A 13256-nucleotide genomic window follows, 5' to 3' on the forward strand; every position below is an offset into this window, starting at 1 on the left:
TTTTTTAGTATGAAGATGTGTACGAAGCCACTTCAAGGATTGTCCAGTTGTCATTGTGTGTTTAAAAATTCTAGAGACCTTCATCTGATAAGAAATCTTCTTTTCCATACTGAAAGCTATTTGTTCACAAGCCAAAATATCATGTTTATTCAGGAGACTCATGGTTATAATGGTTTTTTTCCCCCTTTGTTAGTGAAAATGGTGCTTGTTGAGTCACCAGACATTCAGTATGGGACGATACTGGCTTAAGCTCATTAGCTGCTACTGGCGTGTGATGCTTTTGTCCCCTTCCTTTCCCTGCCCTCCCCCCCACTTTCCTTTTCAATAGATACAGAGTCATCTAGAAAAAGATAAGGGATTGCTTTTGCTCCTGTGTGGTACCATGGTCCAGCATGAGTGCACTTGATTTTAGCTACCAAATCTAATTGTATGCTCAGCTGCTTCAGGACCTTACTCTTACAACTTGAATCAACCAGATCTTGTCTGTGATCTATCTTACTTCATTCCTTCATTTCTTGTCTTCTAGTTCTCCTTGCATTATTCCCAAACTCACAGCAGCACTGCTTGGTTGGTGGTTATTTTCTCCTTGCCCCTTCTTTCCTGCTCTGTCCCCTCCTCTCACAAAGGGCCTAGTTCATTTCCTTCTGTTTTTTATAGTGTTACCATGAAGTTTTGTATAGTAAAGGTGGTGCAAACTGTACCTGGCTACAATTTTGGTCTTCTTCCCTGAAACCCTTTGCTATTCCCATGTGTAGATTTTCTTTCTTTTACCCAGATTCCACAATGTAGCTTATTTTTTGCAAGGAGGACTGAGATGTGTATCACTAATTTCCATCCCACTGGTTGTCCTAGAGATGGTGACTAACCTGCAGATTGCTGTCTACGTGTCTCATCTCCCCATGGGATTATATTTTCTGTTAGGTACTCACATCTGTTATCTTAGCCCATTATTCTGCCTCTTACTTTAAGCCTCTACTCATTTGGTTCCATTAAATCTTTGTACAAACGTGGTCTGTTTCCCATGTTCTATAATCTGTATCTCCTGGTTCTGATATCTTACAGTTTCAAATGACTGCCTTTGTCTTCATTTTCCCATTTACGATTGTTGTGGGTACATTAACTTCCTCCTTTTACCAGTATTACTCCTGGATTTGTTCTCTCTAGGCTCCAGTGATTTGAGGAGCCTTTTTCAGTGCTTTCAGCTGTTTTTAGTGACCTGTATTAGTGAGAGTCATTAACTGAACCTTCACTCACTGAAGTTCTTGAAATCTGTGTATCTTCAGATGGATCGAGCAAATCAAGGTAACTGCTAAAAGTTCAGGGTCTTTTACTTATTGGTCTTTTTGTTTTGGTTTCTGGTTTGTTGTTGTTGTTGTTTTGGGGTTTTTTGTTGGTTGATTGGTTTTGTTTTTGTGATATGGAGTGCATACTGTTAGGTTTACTAGCTAGAAAGAGAATAACTTGATTTTTTTTTTAAGCCATAGCTTTTAATTTGGTTATCTGCGGGTCATTGTTCAGACAAGGCCTTGAGAAGTTTGATCTGGCTTAAGCAAGGGGTCGGAGTAGATGATCTGAGGAAATCCCTTCCAGCCTAAGTTATTCTGTGACTATGGCAATTTTTATGTTTTGACATTCTTAAGATACCCATTGTAATTCATCAGTGTCCTGAGATGGAGTGCACCACTAACGCAGTCTCTCACTGGATTATTTACTGCTTTTTTGGAGGCGTGCCTCAAGCTTAATGGCTCTGTAGCTTCAAGACGTATGTGATGAGAGTAAGATTTATAATTCACCCGCACAGAACAAACTGTGGGTTAGAAGATGCAGCTGGCCCGATGCAGAAACCCATCCATGCCCTGATCAGTTTATGGATCCCTCCTGAAATGCTCCTGGGCCGGGAAGAGCCGCGCCGAGCCCGGCGCCCACTGGAGGGCGCAGCGGCCGCACGGAGCCGCTCCCGGCCCCGCAGGGAATTGGGAACTTGGATGCCCAAATCCCATCTCTGCTTTGCTCCGTTAGGGATCCCTGCGATGGATATACAGATTTAGCAATAGACCGCTGGTTTGGTGGTTTTGTTCTTGGTTTTGGCGGGTTTTCTAAGGAATTTTGCTCTCTGTAACTATGTGATGTGCTTCCCAGCAGGTTTCCCTTTTGCACAGAGATTTATAGAATTTGTCACTAGTTGTTTCTTAAGGGAAACGTGATTTCAGTTGTCTGCTGAATCACACATGAAACACTGTCATGTTATTAATTGGGTTGAGAGTTTGTCTCATGTCCATGTTTTCAAAGAATATACTGTGAAAGGACACGAGTTCTCTTTAGGTTTAGTCATTTATTCTGTTCTGATTGAGTTTTGAGTTTCCTTTTATCTCTGATTCTTCTTAAGAAGAGTTAATATAGTTGGCTGCTTTCTACTCATTTTATCAGAGATTTTATTGGTAATTCAGATTTCATCTGGCTAAAGACAAACTAGAATTTTTTTCTCTTGCAGATTCACTTGGAGTTCAGGCACACTTGCTGTCCTTGCCTTGTTTAATGGCAGATTTTCAGGCTGCTGTTTGTGCCTGGAGGGAGAAGGGTTTTCATCTCTCAAATGAGTCTATATAGCTTGTGTGTAAAGACACACTTTTATCTTGTAGATATTTTAGAGCAGCATGTTAGGGAGATGGGACCACTTGCTAAGGAGTGATGGAGTTAATGGTTTTTAAATTTTTTTTCTACATCTTTGTAAATGAAAAGGTTTCATGTTCGTCAGCTGCTTTGAATTCAAGCTTGTCATCTTAAGAAGCTTTGGCAGGCTGCAGCAGTGCTCAGTTATGAACATGTTTACATTGCTACTCCTGATGTAGAGCTATCAAAAATGCAAGTTGGAGGACTATGCCAGTTGTAAGCATTATAATTGTGTGCATTAATAAACAAGGTGAGACTCAGAAGTGATTTCTCCCATAGCAACTGACAATTCAATAGTTATTCATCATGGTTTTTGCTGCACTTTTTTGGAAGCATGGGAGACTAGATTTGATGAAATTTTGATTCGATGTGACAGTTCTTGGACTTAATCATATATGAAATTGGTTACCTTGAGCATGGATATGATGATTATTGTGCTGAGCTTTCATAATATTTATGGTGGTGTATTTTTCTATATCGTGTATATACTGGACCCAGTAATATGAAGAATCTATGCAGGTGAATTTTAAAAATTGAAACCATCATCTTGCCTGGTTTAGGAGCACAAAGGAGTCATTCTGCCAGATTGGTTTGTTTGCTACAGTGGTGTAATGTTGACATAGGCAGGGTTAGCTGTTAGAGCCCTCGGAGAACCTGTTTAAGGCAGAAGATAGTGCAGTTTTAGCTTGTTGCATGTTTGCAAATTACTATATGAAAAGTGAGTGTTAGATGATATTGTTGCCATGAAAAATCTGAAATTCCAGGAGTTGCTTTGATCATTTGAATTTTGTCCAGTACCATCACTGGCCTGAGGGATTAGCTGTTTTCCAGTGGGCTGGTGTTCCTGGCCCAGAAGGCTCACTCTTTATTCATTCTTACAGCCAGAATGCTTTGAGAAATGTCTGGAGACTGAGCTGTGGTGTTTCTGCAGGGGGTGTGTTTTGATGGATGTTTGAAGTTTGGAGAGTGAGGAAGGGAAGCTTGTGATTCTGCTGTCCATAGTGTAGGTGCTACAGGAACACAGCTGTGGGGTTTCACAACCTCTTGGAGATAAACTCATCTGGTTTATGTTGTTAGTAATGATATTATCTTAGGTCTAACCTCTTACTTGTTTTATATAGTGCAGTACCTTTGTGTAGTTATAAGCAACACTCATGCTGTAGATGGTTAACAAATGGTTAAAATGAAAGCTGTGATTTTGCTTTCCACTTTCGATTTAATAAAATTGATGATTCATAGATCTGTTTTTCTTGGAATTCTTTTGTAATGCATATTAACAGATACTGAGGCATTTTGCCTCTGAAGATTGTAAACAAAGCTTTTTTTAGTAAAACTAATGAAGTATGTTGAGTTTTATATTAGTGCTGATGTCTGTCTGAATACTTAAAAGCTTTTGACATTTCTTGTTTAAAATATTTTTTGTCTTTTTGTCTTTAATATAGCAGTGTAAGACTGGAAACATTGGGCTGAATGGACTTTAGCATCAAAAGAAGTTCTCAACTGTTAACTCAAAAAATTAACTGCATCAAAATGAAGCAGGTACCAGAAATCCTTGGAAATACCAATGGGAAACCTCAGAATTGTGAAGTGAATCGTGAATGTTCTGTGTACTTGGGCAAAGCACAACTTTCTGCCACCTTACAGGAAGGTGTCATGCAAAAATATAATGGCCATGAGACTCTTCCATTTATTCCAGCTGATAAATTGAAAGATCTGACCTCTCGGGTGTTTAATGGCGAGTCCGGGGCCCAGGATGCCAAGCTGCGCTTTGAACCTCAGGAAATAAAGGGAGTTGGAACACCCCCCAACACTACTCCTATCAAGAATGGCTCTCCAGAAATAAAGCTGAAAATCACTAAAACCTACATGAATGGGAAGCCTCTTTTCGAGTCCTCCATTTGTGGAGACAATGGTGCAGATGTGTCTCAGTCAGAGGAAAATGAACAAAAGCCAGCAAACAAGGAGAGGAGAAGCAGAAAAAGAAGCATAAAATATGACTCCTTACTTGAGCAGGGTCTTGTTGAAACAGCATTAGTATCAAAGACTTCAAGCACCACTGAAAAGAAGGTAGTACTTTTTTTTTTATGTTTTCTGTGTTTTGTGAGGTTTGTTAATCATACAGGAGTTTCAGTGTTGTATGCTCATCATCAGGCATTTAGTAGGTGCCTCACAAAACGGAGGGAGTAATTTTCTATGCCTCACTTTGTCTCAAAAAAAGAACAGATGCACTCTAGTTCTGGTACCTGTTTCTTCCCCAGGATAGGAATGCCCCATAAATTCAGTTTCCATATCAGTAAAGTAAGTCTCCAGAGTAAATCAGGGCATGTGGGAGTATGTGATATATGAAACAGAAACTTCCTCTAGACATGTAGCCAAGACCTACTCAGGATGTGCACCTGAGCAAGGAAACTGAGGACGTAGAGATGGTCTTGAACTCCTGGAGAATGAGGTATTCTGGCTTCTTAATAAGCAGATGTTTCAGAAAAAAAGCCCACCTTTTTCTCTATTTCTGGTTCTGAATTAAAACAAAAATATACTCAGCAGTCAGCTGGCTGATCAGCCAGCCTCTTGGCCATCAGAGTTTGCTAATTGGAATGTAGTCCCTATGCCTATTTGTGATTTGAAAAGAGCTGGTTTGCTTGCTATAACCTAGTGACTTATTTTAATTGAAAATATCTAGATCTTGTATTTGGTGTCATTAATTTTGTGGTCAAGCTCTTTGGTTTTTTACTTCTTTTAAACATTGGCAGTAATGTTTAAACTTTTTTTAATTTGCCTTACTAGATTGTAAATAAGAATTCTGCTGGGAACCCTTTTCCCCCTTTACTTAGCTTTTATTGCTAGGCTCCATTTAAAGGAATGTGGTTTGCAATAACTTTATTTCAGAGGAAAAACCCTACATAGCAGGGATACTTCTATGTATACTAAGTTTCTCAGTGAATAATTCAGAATGGTGTTGTATAACAATGGTGAATGTTAATGAATGCTTTGGATTGTTGAAAGGTCCTGGTTTTGCACACCTTAAACACAGAACGTATGTTACGGTGTTCTGTCAGCTCCAGTTAATCATGGAATCGTGGGCTGAAAAATACCGCTTAAGACCATCCAGTCCTGCCATTAACACAGCCCTGTTGATTGTTACTTTCTTCCAAGGTCACAAATACAGAAAAGAAACAGAGTTGCTGTATTGCTGATTTTATTTGCAGTTCTTTTCAATAAAACTAAATAATAAATGAGAACTGTGTAAATGTGTTTCTAGGTATCAGAAATATTTATCGTTTGTTTATGGTTTGAATGCGTAATTTATCCTAAAATTATCAATACTCATGTTTTCAGGAATGTTGTTCAAGAGTTTGTTTTCCTTAATTTAGTTAAGGAGAATGTTTTAACACTAACTGGTTCAGACTTTTCTGAATCATTACTCAGAGGTAAAAGGTATGGGCAGAGTCGATATTTTGAGTAATTCTTTGTCCAGCTCATTGTTAATAAGGATAAATTGGTCTAGGAGGTGGCATGTTTAATAGCATTGACAACTGAAGCATATTTGTGTGGGTTTGTTAGTTTGGTTTTTTTCAGAAGGAGGAGGTGATATTTAATATGTCCACCTATGCAGTTTGTTCTGAAGCCCTTTACATTGGTTGTCCATTGAGAGTGGCCTTTAATTTTTCCTCATGCACAGTTCATATAAAATGAAAAGAAAGATTTGTCTGGCTTCTTTGAGTTATCTTTTGGGCAGAAATGATCAGGAGAAAACCACATCAAGACTGCTTCCCAGAGTGGTTGGGGCTCAGTGGCTGCTGAGTGATAGGGTTATTTGCTCCTGTGCCAAACCCCTGAGCTACCGAGCTACCCAATCGAGGCAACCACCTGCTCCATCTCAGCCCTTGCAATATGGCAACCCTGCTCTTTTCAGAGAGTTTGAAACACAGGGTCACACTTCTGGCTTCTTTTTTTTCCTAGCATAGTGCGCTTTAAAGCACAAAGGTCAAAAGGAGAAGCATTTAAAGGTTGCAAGATGTTATTTTATGATATAACTCCTTGATTGTAAAAAACCTATTCTTCCTGTCACAGGGAGGATTTGCAACTGTGCAGGTTTAAAATAAGGAAAAACAAATATGAGGGAACACGTGAAGGAGACGTTTCAAATGTTTGTCCACGTGTACTTGTCAGGCTTGTGACATACATGTGTTTTCTGTGATGATAACTGTAATGTCTTATTATCAGTGTTCTTTGGTTTCAGGCTGCAGCCTGAAACTCCATGGCCAGCATCCAAAGCCTTAATGTTAGTGCATCATACTGTGGTTTTATGTAGCCGATTGTGGCTGCAAAGTGGAAATTAGGTAAATATCCTTAGAGTAAAAGCTGATTAATTTTGCACTCAGGTACCTGTTTATTGTAGGTTACAAGTTAATGCAGAACCTGTTTGTCTGGTTTTATTTTTCATCTGGTTTCTCTCTCAATTTCTTGTTGTCCAGCCTCTTATTCTTTTGATTTAACAAAAATCACCCTGTTTCAAATGCTGCCTTTTGTGTAGGGTAATTATATCTCTCTCTGATGGACACAGCAGATTACTATTGCACTGAGGTGAGAGGCATATCATGTAACCAATGTTCCAGTGCTCTGCTGTTGGGTTCTTGTTGTTTGGGCATTTTTGTTAAGAGAAATGAAGGCTATTAAAACATTGTCTGTGAGTTAGTTTTCAGCTGGGAATAAATGTGGTCTGCCCAGCTCTGTTGTGAGTTAGATTTCTGTTGATAACCACCAGCTTTTCCAGGCCTCTGAGAAACAGCTGTACTGCTTTCATTTTCCCAGGGTAAAGGAGATGAAGTGGGACAACCTGTGCCTCTTTCCTCCTCCCCTCCCTCTTTTCACTCTTCTTCTCTCCACCTGAGGAGTTTACTTTAAAATTCAGGCCTCTCATGATAAGGCTTGGTTTCTTCAAAGCCAAGGCATTGCACCCCTGGATGTTCTGTTATGGGTGGTGGGTATCACCTTAGAGGTTTGAATCAATGCCAGAATCGTGGGCTCCTGGAGCTGCTCATGTGCCAGGGTGCCCTGGGACTGGGATTTATCCTGACTGCTTTCCAAGTCGCTGTTTGCCAGTGATGAATGAGATTTTTTTACTCATTGCTTGTGTTAGAAGTGAAGCAGTCCTGTTTGGAGGAGAACAGCAGAGGTTTATTTCATATATTAATATGAAGTAATCCCAGTATGATCCCTAGAGCAATGCAGAGTTTCTGTACAGGAAACAGAGAGTACATCCATGTGCAGCTCTCGTGCTGGGGGTCCCTGGGTAGGTCTGTGCTCTCTGACCGTGGGAGCAGCCCAGTCTCTGATCCTGGCACATCTGAGCTCGTTCTGCAGAAGCTGGGATGGGTTTACAAGTGGCAGTTTGCCCTTTTGGCTGGCCTTCCTGGCCTGGCTTCCCAGCACGGGTGCAGTAGCTCACAAAAGCAGCAGCACTACGTCCAGAACAAACCTGGAAGTCCACATCTGCTCTACTTTCTGGTTTAAGGTTTCCAGCTGTGTAATGCATGTACATGATCCAAAAACTATACCTTCCACATAGCTTCCTATCCACTTTTCTTGCAGTTCTCTTCTAGTATTATACCAGAAACTTGGCAGGTTTTTACTCTCTCTCTCTGCAGGATATGGCCTTTAATGACCTTGCAGTAGCTACATGGGGGGCAATTGCAAATTGCTGGAGGAATTCCACTAGTCCTTGTCATATGTTTATGTTGCCATTTCACCTTCACAGAGAAAAACTTTCTGGCTAGCTCCATTATATCCATTATCTACAAACTGGCAAAGATTTAAAAACCCAGTAAGGGTAGAACTGAAACAGTCTGAGAATGATCTTCTAATAGTGCCTGTGGTAACTAAATGCAGGAAGATGGGGACCACTGAAGGTGAGGATATTTCTCTGATGTTTGCATCTAATCAGGTAGAGGCCAGCACAAAGCAACAAGTTCCTTTTGTAATATTGGAGAATGGAGTTTATTGAATGTTTTATTATCCCATTGCAGATGGTACAGACGGACCCCAAGATTGCTCATTTTGTCTTAATTTCAAAAAGAAAAATGGGAAGAACTTGATTGTTTCTTATCATCAGTTGTTAGGAATTCCTGGTAAAGTACAGTTACTGTACTTGTGACAAAATGTGCAGCTAAGCTGCCACAGGAGTCAGAATCTGTAGTTGTAGGATAAAATGAACTCAATTATGTTTTCCTTTTTAATAGACTGTCTTGAGGTATCAGATCCTGTCTTCAGGCAAGTGATTACACAGACTGTCTGGCTGATGTCACCAAGATCCCAAAGGAGGAGTAATCCTAAAAATCTCTTCAGAAACAAGAGAAATAACTTCTTACCCTTTTTGAAAGAGTTTCTGAAATACTGTTTTGCATTAGCCCATAGTAAAGGATTAAATTTAGCTGTGCCTTGAGAACTTGTTAGTGCTAAGCAGCTCATGATGTGCAGCAGTAATTGTTACTTCAGTACTTAAATTGTTTTTTCTTAATGCCTCATTGGGGAAAGTATCTTAAAGAACCACTTGTTCTTTAAGAAGCCCTGAAAAGCATACAGCATTGTACTGGTTTGAGGGGAGATTAGAAGCTGTGAGTATTCTTAGAGTGGCTACAAAATTAATTGCAGAAAACCTGAGTATTTGTTCAGGCTTTCCATAGCAGACTTCCTGTTCTTGTATGTAAAAGTGGCTGATTTAAGTGCACTTTTTACGTAAAACTGTTGTCCCAAGAAGTGTTCCCTAAATACATTTTTGTCCTCTTTCTTCATAAACACATTGGTGGGAGAATCCAAATGGAGTATGAAGTAATATCTTGAAGTGTTGACAAAAATACTATCTAAGAATAGCACTACCAAGTTGGATCAAGGAGCCATTTAATTCAGCACCTCTGCTCGGGGTAGGGTTCAGTGGAGGAGGCATAATGGGGAATACAGATACTGCAAATCATGGAGTGATGCTCCTTTTGGATATACTCAGCCTCCAGCAGTTTGTGACTCAGAGCTTTCTGGAGCTGGTGACTTTGTAGGTAATAGCTGTAGATGGATGAATTCATGGAAGGAGACCTCAGGTTCTTTTTGAGCCAGTTTGAGCTTTTTGCATCCAGTACATGAAGTAACAGGGCAATAAAGCAGCTCTTTCACCTTTTCAATTTGCTATCTACTTGTTTTGCTAGAATCTGCCATAATAATAGAAATAGGGATCCTGGACTTCTGTTGCTGGTCATTGTGTAGATTTCTCACAAACCTGCTCTATTTTGAATTTCAGCTTGTCCAGTACTGGTGTGTCGTTCCACATATTTTACAAGCAATTCCAGAATGCTACTTTGTGTTATCCTGTTTCTGCACTGTGCTGCCCTTTGGGTTCTGCTGTCTTGTGTTTTATTTTAGGATAAAGAACCAGAACAATAGAGGACATTCAAAATATAAATGTCTTGTGAATGCATGCAGTGGCCTGTTAATGATTTTCTATATTGTTCTCAATTTCATTATTTTTCATTATAAATAATACTTAGCATATGATTGATTCCTGACTGCTTCTGAACACTGGGCCAGGTTTCTGTAGAAAAGAGCTGACCAGATGTAGCTGAGTCAATTCAAAGAATGTCAGCATATCTTGCATTTTTTCATATTTATCATTGATTTTTGCATTCCAGAGCTTTTTCTTTTTTATTTTGGTCTTTTGGGCATTATGGTGGACACGACAGATGAAGTAAAGCGGTGAGTAAGCCATCTTTGGAAGAACTAGCTTCCCTTTACATGTCAGCAGCAGATGGTGTTGAGAGATTAATGACAGTTTCTGGTTTTATAAGCTGACCAGATTTATTGTCAGTTGTTGCACAGGTAATGTCATGATTTAAATGATTTAAAATCTCAGCTTTTCCTTTTCCTCCTCCTGTATTGACCACTGTAGGTTGGTTTGGCAAGGAATTTGCTGCTTGTTTAACTGTTTGGGTTTCTTTTAGCCTTTCTGTTGCTCTGCTCAGTGTTCTGCTTAAACAAAATAATGCATGTCTAAGTCTCACATGTAGCAAGGAGTTGGATCTGCAGTTCAGGGTTGTGTTACTTGGATGGATTTACAGGCAGATATTTGGGAAACATTAGTGATCTGTACCAGATGTAATTTCTGGCCCTTATAGCTCCCTTCTGTCAAGAAAGAAAGATATTTTGTAGTAACCCTTAGGCAAAGTAGCAAAAGCAAAATATTTTGATCTGTCTTGGAGCAGTGGGTTCAACCTCCTTTACAAGTTTCCTTGTTTTAGAGTGGATTTTATGTAGGGCAGATGAACTTTAAGTTCTCCAAAAGAGGTCTTTGTCCACAGACACTAATTTTATGTTTGTCTATTACCATCTTTCATCATCTTACAGTTACAAATAAAGGGATCCAACTGGGCTAACTTATATTTTTGCTTTTTGTGAATAACAAAAGTTCCCACAGGAGTGGCACTCCCATGCATCATAAAATACTAGTAGCTAAAACTGTATGTTGTCAATAATCAGAAATTAATTCCCTTCTCAGAAGGACTGTTTTTAAAAATTGCTATTTTGAAAGCTGACTGGAAGAGGGAAAACTGCATCTTGCCTTTATCTTTGTTAAACAAGCCCTTCTCTGCTTCCTTGTGAGGAAGGGAATTTGTGACCTCATAGCAGCAACTAATGCTAAAAAGCTTGATTTTGTTTATTTTTTCTGTTTTGTTCGTTTGGTAAATAAATGTCAACTTGAGTGTATGTTGTGGATGCTTGTGATGAAGTGAAACAATTTGGGATCTTAGTTCTGGTGGAATTGACAGCACTTTGGTTATGTGCATCGTGATTTTGCACTGCAAAGATTGCCCTAATTTAATATTCATGGGGGATTGGGGTTTCCCAGAATTTCTGTACATTTTTATTGCTGGAAACAAGGGATGTTTCAGAAATAAGCTTCAGCATTGCCAAGTTAAGGTAATGTTTGTCTGTTTAGGATTTTCTTGGTTGTCTTTCCCCACCTGTCTTAGACTTACTAACCACTGACTTGGCATTTCATCTGTAGAAGAGGAGGCCCTGCTAGGTGAATGTAACAGGAGAACCTGTGGAAGTTCTTGTGCCTGCTTTTAGGTGTGGGAATTCATTTTAAAGGTCTGATCTCTAAAGCAAAGTAGTACTTGCACTATGTCAAAATATTAGTTAACTAACAGAGCCCTTTTATGCCACATAATTATTTGTTCTGTTTAAGCTTAGTCAGCTGCTTTCAGAAGTGTTCTTGTTACTAAAAAAAGAAAGGTAGAGCTAAGTCTCTGTCTTCACCAGAAAAGTGTCCTGTAAATGTAGTGGCCTTTTGGCAGTGCTGTCTGGACTTGGGTTTTTCAGTTTTCTGACAATATTAGGATTCAGAACATGTAGCCATGCTGTCCTGGATGTCTGTGAGCTGCCAGGAGGAGGATACCTGTTCAGAAAGTGTCTTGGGAAAACTCTCTAGGGGCGTCAAACTCTGAAGAGTGCTAAAGATAAGGTCCTGTTATAGATTCTGATCTTGAAGAATGTGAAACTTGGTACATGCAGATAACAAGCTACATATGGATATGGCATTCTGAAAATCTGTAGGTATGCTGAGATGATTTAGCTTTCACTCTGTTATCCTGTGTGAAGTTCATATGGAAATTGTTCAGAAATAATCATTTCTCATGCCAAAGTTCCTCATGGCTCTACAGTTATGTTTTTACAGATTTCTGTAGCATCTTGTATCCACACTGTCTTTTATACCCAGATACCACATCAAAAGTTTAAACCTTTGAGGGTGGATGAAGGTTAGATACACAGGATATAGGCAGAAATCTTTTTCTAATACTCATTATAAAAGGTGGGCATATTCATTGTGATCAAACATTATCTAGTTTAAATTTCTGAAACGTGGAACCTTTCATTAATAAGCCAGTAACTTAAAATTTAGGAGGTCATCTAAATGAAAATGCAGAAATTCAGTAAAACAGCTGAAAGAAACTAATCTCCATATTTTTAAGAAAGACTGAGAATTGGGAAGTGCTCCAGATCTCACGTTTTACTGAATGTGTGAGTGATTGAGTCTGTTTCTCTTCAGCTCTTTACTCTGAAAGAAGAGTTGTGTTCTAATTACTAAAATATCATGTTAAGTTTATGTCTGAAATACTTGCTTATATAGTGTTTGGGTAAAGGAAGACTGATTTGAGTAGACAGATTTGCTTTTAAATGGAATTTTCTCATGTGCTAGAGACTTGCTAATGAGGGAACCAAAGCCAGAAAAAAAAAATTGAAATGGAACCAGGAGTTTACTGCTTGATTTGAAAGACAAATTTGAACTTCTGCCTTGTTTTAAAATCCACAACCTACATTCTGAAAAAAACCATACATCCCTGTCTAAACTTCAGTGAATTTTATTGTCTTTTGTTTGCTTTCCCTCCTGGAGAGAAGGGTCCTGCATGGTGACACTCAGCCTGCTGTTCACTATCTGCTTTAGATGAGTTTGTGGGAAGAAATGGGAGAAACAAACCCATTGTGATAAAACTTCATATGTGGTTCAAACAGCCTCAGCCAGCACAGAAGAGTTTTCAGAT

General features: G+C 39.2%; 1 protein-coding gene across 2 annotated transcripts in view; it reads left to right on the forward strand.

The window, feature by feature from the left end:
- The first annotated feature begins 4114 nt into the window (after window positions 1-4114).
- The window catches only part of NSD2 (nuclear receptor binding SET domain protein 2), a 60583-nt gene continuing 51441 nt past the window's right edge, over window positions 4115-13256 (forward strand). For both annotated transcript variants that reach the window (XM_031060096.1, XM_031060095.1), the window contains exon 1: window positions 4115-4737. In XM_031060096.1, the coding sequence (XP_030915956.1) occupies window positions 4141-4737 (597 nt within the window). In that variant the 5' untranslated portion in view covers window positions 4115-4140. The remainder of the gene's footprint in view (window positions 4738-13256) is intronic.

This window comes from Geospiza fortis, unplaced genomic scaffold (genome assembly GCF_000277835.1).
Source record: "Geospiza fortis unplaced genomic scaffold, GeoFor_1.0 scaffold147, whole genome shotgun sequence".
In the NCBI taxonomy this organism is placed as follows: Eukaryota; Metazoa; Chordata; class Aves; order Passeriformes; family Thraupidae; genus Geospiza; species Geospiza fortis.